General features: G+C 57.3%; 1 protein-coding gene across 1 annotated transcript in view; it reads left to right on the top strand.

Moving 5' to 3' along the window:
- Window positions 1-6,191, top strand: part of CBX2 (chromobox homolog 2) — a 6,817-nt gene extending 626 nt beyond the window's left edge. The window contains exons 2-5 of the mRNA XM_006886336.1: window positions 35-78; window positions 828-893; window positions 3,283-3,385; window positions 4,887-6,191. Coding sequence (XP_006886398.1) covers window positions 35-78; window positions 828-893; window positions 3,283-3,385; window positions 4,887-6,191 — 1,518 coding nt within the window. The remainder of the gene's footprint in view (window positions 1-34; window positions 79-827; window positions 894-3,282; window positions 3,386-4,886) is intronic.
- The last annotated feature ends 4,926 nt before the right edge of the window (window positions 6,192-11,117 follow it).

The following is an 11,117-nucleotide window of genomic DNA, read 5'->3' as shown; positions in this document are numbered from 1 at the left end:
CGCCCGCCGCTCACGCGCCCTTCTCTCCCTGCAGGGCAAGCTCGAGTACCTGGTGAAGTGGCGCGGCTGGTCGTCCAAGTGAGTCCACAATGCGGCCGCTTCCCGCGCTGCGGCCGGGGAGTGGCGTGCGGGCACCCGGGGCGCTGGGCGGGCGCGTGCGAGGGCCTGGGGTCCCTGGGACCCCATCAAGCCGGCCCGGGGCGCCGAGCCCGCCAGGCTGCCCTTTGTTTACCGGGCACGAGCGCTCCTCCTGCCCGGCCCGCGCTCAGCACTCGGCGCTGCGCCCGCGCCCATTTGTTGCTTGCGCCGGGCTGGGCGGGGGACGGGAGCGCGGGACGCGAGGGCCCCCTCCCCGTGTCCATAGTCCTCGCTGTAACCTGAGCCTTCTATTGATGGTCGCGGGGTCTCTTTCCCCCACCCGCCTTCTTTTCTCTTAATGGGTGAGAAAGAACTTGGAACCCCCAGAAGGGACTCCGTGTCCCCACAGCTGATCCGTGACCCCTTTCTCCCGGACCCTGGCTTCTCACTCGTTCTCCAGCCACATTGCTGTTGTTAATCTTCCGCTGTGGTTTTCCCGGCCCTTCGGCCTTCCCCCTCCTTGCCCCTGGACGCCGCCAGTGCCTTCCCGCACTGGCTCCAGGCCAGGGTGGGGGGATTCCCTCTCTCCAACTTTGCATTTTATTGGGATGTGTTTTCCTCCCAAGGGAGGGGCGGGACGAAATTCTTTGGGGCCCTCCTTTTTTTAAGGGGATGGTAGAGGTGAGGTTTCCCTGCGCGCCAGTGGCTTGCTGGCCCTGGTCTTAGGCAGCCTTCTCTGTTTTTTGCAGACACAACAGCTGGGAACCAGAGGAGAATATCCTGGACCCGAGGCTGCTGCTGGCCTTCCAGAAGAAGTGAGGGAGTGGGCAGCGCGCAGACGGGCTCTGAGGGGGGCATAAGGGCTGCCAGCGGAGGGCAAAGGGCTGCTCCTGGTCTTCCAGAAGAAGTGAGGGAGTCCGCTGCGCATGCAGGGCCAGGGATGGGGTGGGGACTGAAGGGGCAAAGGGCTTGGTGCCATCTCTATGGCTACTTGTAGAGGCTGAGTGACTAAAGTCCTGATCAGCCCTCACTGCCCACCTATTGGTCAGGACGCCTTGAGGTTTCAACCATTCATTCTTAGTCTCTTTGGGAGCCCAGCTTACAGAAGTGACTGTCTAGAAGTCCTGTCTGTGGACCATGGTCTTTTTTTATAAAAAAAAATTTAGAAAACCCGTCATGGCCAGTTTGACCTCCATTCCAGACCTGGCTCCTTCCCAGCTGGCTCCAGGAGCAGGTGGGGGTGGGGAGCTGGAAGAACACATGTTATTATCCGGGCAGAACAGTGTCAAACAAGCACCATGGGGCCCTCTTGCTGTTCCCAGGGGCCAAATCGGTGTAATTCTAGATGCTTTTTCTATTTTTAGGTAGAAAGCTTGGCGTAAGAGAGAGGTGATGACTTGAGATATTGTATAGACATTGAGGGGTGTTACATCAACCAACAGACCCCCCTCCTGGTGAGATAGACCCTAGGCTGAGGGTAGTTACGTCTCCTCATTTCTGCTTGTTGATAAATTAGCTGCACAGAAGCCCACTCGGTGGAGGATACGCTGTTAGGGTGGAACTCTGACTACGGCACCACCACCACCATTTTTCTCACAGTGTCAGGATATTCGAGGGACCCTGACAGTTAGGATTGGGTCTTGGTGCTTCTGCTGAGTGAGAATGCTTATTTAGGAGTCTCTGGGTGATGGGATCAGCCAAGCCCTCAGCTACAAACTGGAAGGTTGACAGTTCAGATCTGCCCAGAGTGCTTTGAAGAGAGGCTTGGTGAACTTCCCCAAAACCCTAAGGAGCAGTGCCAGACAACTAGTTTGGTTTTGTTAATTATATGCTTAACTTGACAGTCTTAGTCTTAGTGTTCTCTACAGGTCTAGCCAGAGGGGTGGGAGAGAAGGCTGTGTGCCCTCAGAGCCTACCCCATCCTCTTTCAAACAGTCTCCTGATTGGTTGGGTTTTAGCAAAGCACTCTGACACAGGGAAGAGGTGACAGGCCTGGGTGTGGCTTAGGGTGGGTCAGGGGGAGGCTTTGAAGGTGATGTCAGTCCACAGTGCAGAGAATAGTTGTCTAACCCTCACCCCAAAAGGTGGGCACAAGGAGCTTGCAGTTAGGTGTTTGGGCTTTGATGAGAAAATGTAATTGGCAGGTCCAGGGCCCACGAAACACACACAGGCCGGGTCCCCTGTGTTAATGGAGAAACCCGTGAGGCTCCAGCTGTCAGAGGTCATGAGCAGGAACAAGGTTTCTTAGCAGCCTGTTCCCACAGGGTGCACTAATTGGATCCTCCTTGCAAGGTGCTGTTTGCCATGTTAATTAGGGGGCCACTACTCCAGATAGAGCCCCTTCCCTGGGAGAGAGCACAGGAAGGGGGAGCAGGCCCCTCACTGCTGACAGTGCGAGCTCAGAGCCTGGACCTTTGAACTGTGCATTCTGCCCAGAGCAGAGTTGAGGTTTGAGAATGTGCCCACTGCTTGCTAACGGAAAGGTCAGCTCTTCAAACCCGCCAGCTGCCGCTTGGATGAAAAGAAGAGTAGATGTAGAAATGGAGACATACTTTTTAAAAACAGAGAACCAGGAGCCTTGTGTCCTGAGGCATTGCAGTGCCTTTCAGCAGATTGAAGGACAGAGGACGAGAGGTCGCTGGTCGTCTATCTCCCCAGACTGCTCTCATAAAGATTTACAGCCTTGGAGATCTCGTGGGGGCTTTCTCCTCACCCTGCAGGCTCAGTAGGAGTCAGAATCCCCAGCTTACTTGAGTTTTACTTTTTGGGCAGGTAGGAACACTTAATTTCGCAACCTGGCCCCCATTTCTTTGACTTGCCGCGAGGGAGCATTGCAGCATACCTAAGCAGTAGGACGTTGTGCGGCAGACCCAGATGCCCGCTCAGCACTCTGTGCTCCGCAGAAAATACAGGCAGTGTCCTGACGTGGTTTACGGCCTCTGAACGCCTGCTGGGGGCTCAGCTCTAAGCAGGTTTCTCTTCATGAGATATCAAATGGGAGTCTGGGAGAGAGGCTACGGAGGGGCCGTTGGCCAGCAGTGCAGAGTAGGGGCTTGAGGAGTGTCTTTAATGAGGTGATGACTGGGCACCACAGTGGACACTCCGTGGAGCTGACCATGCAGCCTGCTGACCACAGTGTCAGAGCCTCGGGTGCCCCCATGTGGCAGCCAGAGGACTCCAGTGCTGACCAGTGTGTGTCTTCAGGGAGCAGGAGAAGGAGGTGCAGAGCCGGAAGAGAGGCAAGCGGCCACGGGGCAGGCCCAGGAAGCACACCGTGGTGTCCTGCAGCCGGCGCTCCAAGCTCAAGGTGAGTGGCTGCCCGCCCTGACCTTCCAGCAAGGGTTTGGTTTGAGGGCTCCTCCTCCCCGCCCCCCCCAGTGGGGAGAGCGCCCTGCAGCATCTCAAAGCCTCTGCCAGCAGGGGCACCCGTGAGCTGCCAGCCCTGGCCTCCAGTGACCACGCCCACGGGAGAGCAGTTTCCTGTTGAGTTTGCAGTTCCTGGCACTTTCGGGTGTCCATTTAGGTGTTGGTACGTGAGCGCAGCGTGCTGTCCGTTGCAGACCTCCTGCCTCCAGTGACTGGGGACAGCAGGGAAGGCCACTCAGCGTGTGTGCACAGGTGCCCGTAGGCTTGTTGAGCTCGGGACACTCTCCAGGCAGCTGGTCAAGCCAGGCTGGTGGTGTCCCTCCCTGCCCTGGCTGGTTGCAGCTGAGCTGTACCATCAGACTCCTTCCTGCCCGGTCAGTGCCCACTCGTGGGCACCTCGCACAGCCACACTACCCTGTCGGGTTTTTATAAGTATAATTAACGTTTCCTTTTCAGAGGACTCTTTTTTTCAGCTTCTAAAGAATCAAGTCCTTCCACGGGCTTTGGTCATGGGGCAGCACCCCCAGGTCTGAGTCTGGGCGAGCGGTTCCTCACCCCTGTACTGTGAATGACACAGCTCACAGACAGTGCATTTCACCAGGAGCTTGGGAAGCGTGCGTGCGTCCGAGATGCTTGCTCCGGAAATGTCCCTGGCGGCAGCTGCTTCTACTATACTTCTAATTACGAACTTCTTGATTGCCTTGTGTTTCTGTGTTTGGGCACCCAATGGGCACAGCTCCTGCAGCGGATGGCAGCTTTGGCATGACTGTTGTTTCTCCTTTTCTTTCTGGTCTTGGAAGCGAGGGCCCGAGGGAGACATGGTGCTTTTCCCTGGGTCCTCCACAGAGTCCCCTGCCCTCCTCCCGTCTCCGGCAAACTTACTGTGGGGTTCCTGCCATCCAGTTCCTCCCTTGGGGTCTTGTTGGAAGCCTCCCCTCTCGGTGCCAGGGACTCTGAGACCTCAGGCCTTTGATGGCTCAGTTAGAGGGAGGGTCAGAGGTCAGTTGCTGTAACGGGTAAGGTGTACACTCTCCTCCCAGAGGATTTACAGCCCGGACACCCACTCAGTGGCTGTGGGTTGGGTTTGGGGCGGGGCTTTGTATAGGGCACAGCAGGTAAAAACACTCAGCTGCCAACCATAAGATCAAACCCACCCACAGTTCCCCCTGCCACATTTACAACCAAGGGAAGTCCAGACCCTGTTGGTCACAGGGTTGCAGGAAGCGGAATCCTGGCCACCCAGCATCAACGAGGCTTCCAGCTCAGGACGGAGCCTTGCCTGCCTGTCACCTGCCCTATCCTGAGACTCAAGGATCCTTGCAGTCTCCTTGGAGGGCTCTGTAGCTCCTGTCTGGAGGGATTGCCTGCCTATGCTGGCCAGTGCACCCCAGGCCTGGGGTCCCTGGCTGGAGAGGTGTGACCTGACCCCCCTTATCTTCCAGGAACCTGACGCTCCTTCCAAGTCCAAGTCCAGCAGCTCTTCTTCCTCCACGTCTTCCTCAACTTCCTCTGATGAAGAGGACGACAGTGACCTTGATGCCAAGAGGAGCCCCCGGGGCCGCGAGACCCATCCTGTGCCCCAGAAGAAGGCCCAGATTTTGGTGGCCAAACCCGAGCTGAAAGACCCTATACGCAAGAAGCGCGGCCGCAAGCCGCTGCCCCCGGAGCAAAAGGCAGCCCGGCGGCCTGTGAGCCTGGCCAAGGTGCTGAAAACTGCCCGCAAGGACCTGGGTGTGCCCACCAGCAAGTTGCCTGCTCCACTTAGTGCCCCGGTCGCTGGCCTGGCAGCCCTGAAGGCCCACACCAAGGAGGCCTGTGGGGGGCCCAGCAGTGCAGCCACGACAGAGAGCCTGGCCAGTCTGATGAAGGGCGTGGCGGGCAGCCCCAGCCGCGGGGGCATCAGCTGGCAGAGTTCCATCGTGCACTACATGAGCCGTATGACACAGAGCCAGGCCGAGGCCGCCGGCCGATTGGCCTTCAAAACCCAGACGGCCAGCAAGTGCAGCCTTGGGCTTGACCTAAAGGTGAGGACACCAAAAGGGGAACTGGGGGTCAGCTCCCCAGGAAGCAAGACTCTAAAGGCCCAGGGCAGCGGGCCAACCGAGCAGAAAGGAGCAAGTTCAGGGGTTGCCCCCCATGTCCAGGGGGGCGGCAAGGGCCCTGTGGGCTGCCTGGGTGCCCAACCAACCCCCAGCCAGGAGATGAGCTTGCAGGTCTTGGACCTTCAGAGTGTCAAGAATGGCACCTCGGGGGTTGGCATGCTGGCACGGCACACCACGGCCACCAAGAGCATCCCTGCCACCCACCCGGCCTTGGGGAAGGGCTCTGGTGTCGGCCCCACCACGGGCAGTGGGTCCAGTGCACCCGCCGAGCCCAGCAAAAGTGACAAGCTGGCGTCTCGGGCAGCCCAACCCACCCCCTCAGGCAAGCGAGACTGTGGCAAGGTCAGCGGGGTCCCTGGTGGGCAGGAGGGCCGCTCAGCCTCGGGTGACACCCGCAAGGCCCCCGTGCTGTCTGAGATGAGCACAGGTGAAGAGAACAGCAGTTCTGACTCAGACCCAGACTCGACTCCGCTTCCAGGCACCGGGCAGAACCTGTCTGTCTCCGTACAGACAAGCCAGGACTGGAAGCCGCCCCGGAGCCTCATTGAGCACGTCTTTGTCACCGACGTCACTGCCAACCTCATCACTGTTACGGTGAAAGAATCGCCCACCAGCGTCGGCTTCTTCAACCTGAGGCCTTACTAATGCCCCTCCAGCAGCCCCTACCTGCCCGCCGTGGACTTCAGGAGGCTGGGCTGAGGAGCCCCACCCTCATTTAAGCTTGAAACGGGCTTCTCAGGCACCCCAGTCCCTTCCCTGAGCTGTGACCGTTCGGGGACAGTCCCTTCTTTCCCACTGGGCCAGGATTCTCATTCATGTTCCTACCTCGCTGGGCCTCTGCTTGACCCCCCCTTTTGCCTCAGGAAATGTGGGTGCCCTGCGGCTCAAGCTGACCACCCTCGGGGGGGAGGCTCTTAAGCTCCTCCAGCGTTTTAGTGTTTGAACTACTCCTGTCCCCCTGCAAAGCTGCAGTGAACTTTTAGGGGAAGGGACTTTGAGCCTAGCTTGGCTGTTCCTGCCCAACTATGAGGGGGCAGTTTTTTGAAGGGCCAGCGTCCATTAGGAGTACGCTGGCTTGCTAGGTCCATTCTGGCAAAGAGGGGGCAGCTGGTGGAGCATGGAAGGTGCTGGAGCTTCTCCCTCAAAATGATGCCTGAGTCCTGAAGGGTGAGGTGGGAAGTTTGATGTCCATGTCTCCTGCCATGACAGCTGAGGACTGTAGCCTTAAAATGACAGGTGGCTTTGTCCAGGGGGTAACGGGAAACCGCTAATGAGAGTTTGGGCTCGGTCCAGCCCTGGCTCACTGCATAGGAGTTTGTTCTGCCCATGACAGCCTCGTGTACTGGTTCAGAATAGACCGTTCTGGGAGGGCGAGGTTAGACTTTGTGAAGTGGATTGCAGGCCTCTCTGCTGAGGCCCCTGGGGTCCTGAACCAGCAGCCTTTTCAGGTGAGAGCTGAGCACTTGACCATCTGGGGACTGTTTCTGTCAAGAACGGGCTTCTCCAACGCTAGTTCCCCAGTCCAGCTTTGAGGAGGGGATGGAACCCGTCCCAAGCTCACGTCCACTCAGGAGCCCTCCTCCTGGCCCTGTCCATCCATCCAATTGGTGATGTGTTCCAGCTGCTTGGACAGGGCTGGCCTTGCACATGGAGCGTGGTGTGGTCTCAGCCTGGATCCTGTGTTTGTGAGGAGGGGATGCATCCTGTGAGGGTCTCCTGCGAACCTCCATGGCTTTGCCTGCAGGCCCTTCGGTGGGTCCCCACTGGCCTGAGCACCGAGCTCACCCAGGACCACAGCCTGCATCAATGGGCTGCATGTGGTCACTGCCTCCCCTGACAATCTACCCCACATTTGGGGAGCAAGACAAGTCTGTGTGGCCCAGGCTGAGTAGGATAGCTTCCCCCCCCCCATACCAGATTTCCTCTTGGAGGAAGACCTGGGTAAACTAGGCAGCTCCCTGTGTGTCCTTACCAGGGTGGGGTGTTGAACTGGCTCTGACAAGACTTTGGGTCAGTGAGTCTTGTGATGCCAAAAAGAACCAGGAGCTGTCTTGTCTCTTCTTAGTTTATAATTAAATATGCAGCTGGTATGGGGCTCTTTTACCCCAGAGAAACCCTAAGTGGGAGGCAGGCTGACAGCAGTGCACCCCTAAACTATCCTGAACTTGCAGCTTTGCTCCCCAGTGCTTCATTGTAACCAAAAAGGAAATGGCCTTTATGTAGCCAAGTTGATTTCCACAGTGTGCCTTTGGGGCAGCCTGCATTCTGCCACTGGGAGTTGGGGGACAGGGGGACTGCTCAGATGCAGCCTCTTGCCCTAGAGGCTCGCCCCATGAGGAAGAAAGATGTCCCCCTCCGTGCATAACCTGGGGAGGGTGGGTCTCCAGTGAGGCTGCAGTCGGAGCACCCACCTTCCCCAGGCAGAGCCACCCCCACTCTGTGGGACTAAAGGGGTTCTTCTGGGCTGCCCCCTCTGAAAGGAGGAGACATGCCAGGCCAAGGTTAGCTCTTCCCAAAGTCCTTGGGTTGGCCATGGGGTGTCTGCCCCTAGGTGTTGGGGTGCCAAGCTCCAGACCCCCAACTGGTGCCTTTCTGCCTATCAGCTCCTTCAATCCCAAAGTTTGAATCTGCAGCTCCGCCTACCCCTCAGCCGCTTTGCCTTGCTGCCTATGTGTCCTTCCTGGGGCGTAGATGCCAGCAGTGAAAAGGGGTGTGTGCATGGGCATGCAAGCCTCTGCCCACCAGCTGGACCAGGTGCTCAGAGCTGGTCGTCTTATGTTTACCAATAAATCAAAGTAGTACATTTGATGTTTTTGTTTGCTGCTAATTGTGTGGGTGCAAGTGCGACTAGCCAGCCACGGCAGTGTGTCCGTCTTAGAATTTGTAGTTCACTTCTCTCCCAGCTTGCATGTTGAAGGGTGTTTGAGTCTGCTGCTGGGCGGGAAGACACACAACTGTGCTCTGCCTTTGAGGTCTCACAAATGTTTATAGAAAGTTTTGTACCAAAAAGAGTGTTCTTGTCTTGGGTGGCACTCCACTTCTGACCTGACTGGAGAACACTGGGGCTGGGCGTTTACATTAGGGGAGGGCTTCGAAGGGGGCAGGGGCCAGAGCTTTGGGCCAGTGCCAATCACTGGCTTGATTTGTGGATTTTAATTAAGAGAAAAAGAAATTGCCAAGCTATTCATGTATGCCAGTTCTAATTGCTGTAAACGATGGCTGTGTGTTTGCTTTAAGAAAAAAGACAAAAGTGGATGAGTTAGTGCCCTGGGAAAACTGAAGATCTTTGCTGGGATGGGACAGCAGCCCAACCCAAAGGTTCAATCAGAACTGACTCAGCAAAGGAAGTGTTTCCCCCAAGAAGCCCACCAGGATTGGAGAGAGCAGTAGTGCCTGGTTCCCTCCTGTTCATCTCTTGTTCTGTGGGCTGTCGAGTATCTTTGTAAAGCTAATAACTAGCATAGGTTGCAGACGTCATTAGACCAAGGTTAATTTATTTTTTTGAGGAAAAGACATTAATTAGCAAACTCCAAAATTTGTTAACTCTTAGTCTATCAATAAATATATTTTTAAGTTTTTTTGCTTGTGTGTATTATGAAATTAAAAAATGACACTTTAAAAAATTGTGGCTTGAATCTAAGTTTACTCAGGGAACTGGATTTCCATCTACACGTTTTTCTTTATAATGAGGTGACGCCCACGGTGTAACACTCTTCTCACTTCCTCTAATTCTTATTCCCCTCACCCTTCTAAATTCTTCAGAGCCTGGTCCTTGAGCAAGGGGTGCCCTTTTGCCCCTTACATGGTGGGTTATGGAGAGGGGGCCTCCCTGGTTACTGGCCACCTTGTAGACCAGCTTGACAGAGGTGAGCCCAGGGCTGAATTTTGTTCCAGGTTTGAAGTTGACTGAGGGCCTCAGTGTGGGGAACACTCCCCTTCTGAGGCAAAGCACACACCTGGATAAGATGCCTGGGTGGGGGAGGGGCTCAAAGGCTCTGCTGGTCCCTGCCCTCCCCTGAGGGGTTGGCAGAGGTTTCTAAGCAAAGGAGTGGATTGAAGAGAATGAGTTCCCTCTTCCGCTCAGCAGTGATAGAGACCTCAGAGAGAGATTTGACAATTTGGGGGGATTTTATTGGCATAGGTGGGGGTTGCTTCTCAGCATCTGAAAGGAGCCCCACTGGCAGAGCCTTGTCAGGAGAAGGGAGGCTGCCCCCAGTCGATGACCCCAGTGGATCACCCCCATGGACGGCCACTGTGGGGCACAATCTCCAGGATGGTAGTGTGTGGAGACCAGGAAGGTCATAAAAGATTCCACAATGCTCAGCCCAGGCCCTGCCCAAAGGCTTCCACCCTGCCCCTGCTGGGATGTCAGAGATGCAGAATTGAGCAAGTCCTGTTTTCATCAGAAAGGTGAAGAGAACAAATCAACCAATGAAGGGGAGAAAGGGGGCTGCTGGCCACCACCCACCACACTGATAGACTCCCCTAAAAGATGATGTTTGCTTTAAAGCAAAACAAAATTCTCCCCTCACGCCCATCCCAAGAAGACTACCCAGCCCCTGGAATCCGGCACATGTGGTAACACTTTGAAAGCACCAAGCCGTCCTTCCAGGAGGGGCTGCCGACAGCAGGTTTGCGTCTGTGCTCAGCTCCTGGTCAAGCGACGGCTGGCGCTGGCCGGCTTGTTGGCCAACCTTCCGGACTCCGGGTTTGCGAGCAGCAGTAACATGGATTTATTCCTGAAGGGCCGCCTCCAGGGAGAACCCAGCGTCCTTGGAAGTGAAGAGGGAAGCTGGGCCTGGCTGGCCGTGGCCACTGGCTGAAGGGCTGCTTGGAGGAAGGCGGAATGTCTTCCTCTTGGAGAAAGGGCCGGCAGGTGTGCGATCAGAGCCCTGCTCGACCAAGTTCTCCTAGGTTCTTCGTGTGTTGCCAGCCTTCGGGGGCTGTCCTTGGGTGCAGGGCACTCTGCTGCTGTGCGCCCGACTTTGGAGAGCGGCAGGACGGGGCTGGGTGGCCAGGAGCAGGCGGCGGCGACCACCTTCTTCGCGCGGGCGCCAGGCCTTCCTGCGCCCCTTCCACTCGGCTCAACCTCTCGGGCGTTTGTTCGTTTCTGCGCCGCCAGTGGGCCGCTTGGTTCACAGAAAACCGGACTGGGCTGCCAGGGGACCTCTCGGCCCCCGACGGTCCCTCCAGCCCGAGGGCGCCTGGAGCAGGCTACGCAGGCGGCTCCGAGCGCCAGCACAGGCCGGTGGGCACCCCGTCCTCGTCCTGGACTTTGGCGACTCGAGGACCCGACCGCAGAGGGGGCGCGCACGGCAATGCACCCCAGCAATGCCTTGGAGCGCGGGCGCCGAGGCGTCTGGCTTGTCTGAAGCCCCGCATCTCACCCGCCAGACCCGGGACAGGCAGGGCGCAGGGCCGAGGGGCTGAGGCCGCTGCCTCCAGAGGGCGCGCGCGTCCCGCGGAGCTGGGGCCTCGGCCGCGCAGCAGGATCCCCACCCGGGACGCAGTGCAGCGCGGCCTCTTCCAGCGCCCCAGTCGTCGGAAGTGTCAGGAAGAGAGCTGCGCCCG

The sequence above is a fragment of the Elephantulus edwardii genome, unplaced genomic scaffold (genome assembly GCF_000299155.1).
Source record: "Elephantulus edwardii isolate Elephantulus edwardi_28Jun2011 unplaced genomic scaffold, EleEdw1.0 scaffold00048, whole genome shotgun sequence".
Taxonomy (NCBI): Eukaryota; Metazoa; Chordata; class Mammalia; order Macroscelidea; family Macroscelididae; genus Elephantulus; species Elephantulus edwardii.
The sequence above is the reverse complement of the archived record's forward strand: the minus strand, read 5'-3'. Positions and strand labels throughout refer to the sequence as shown.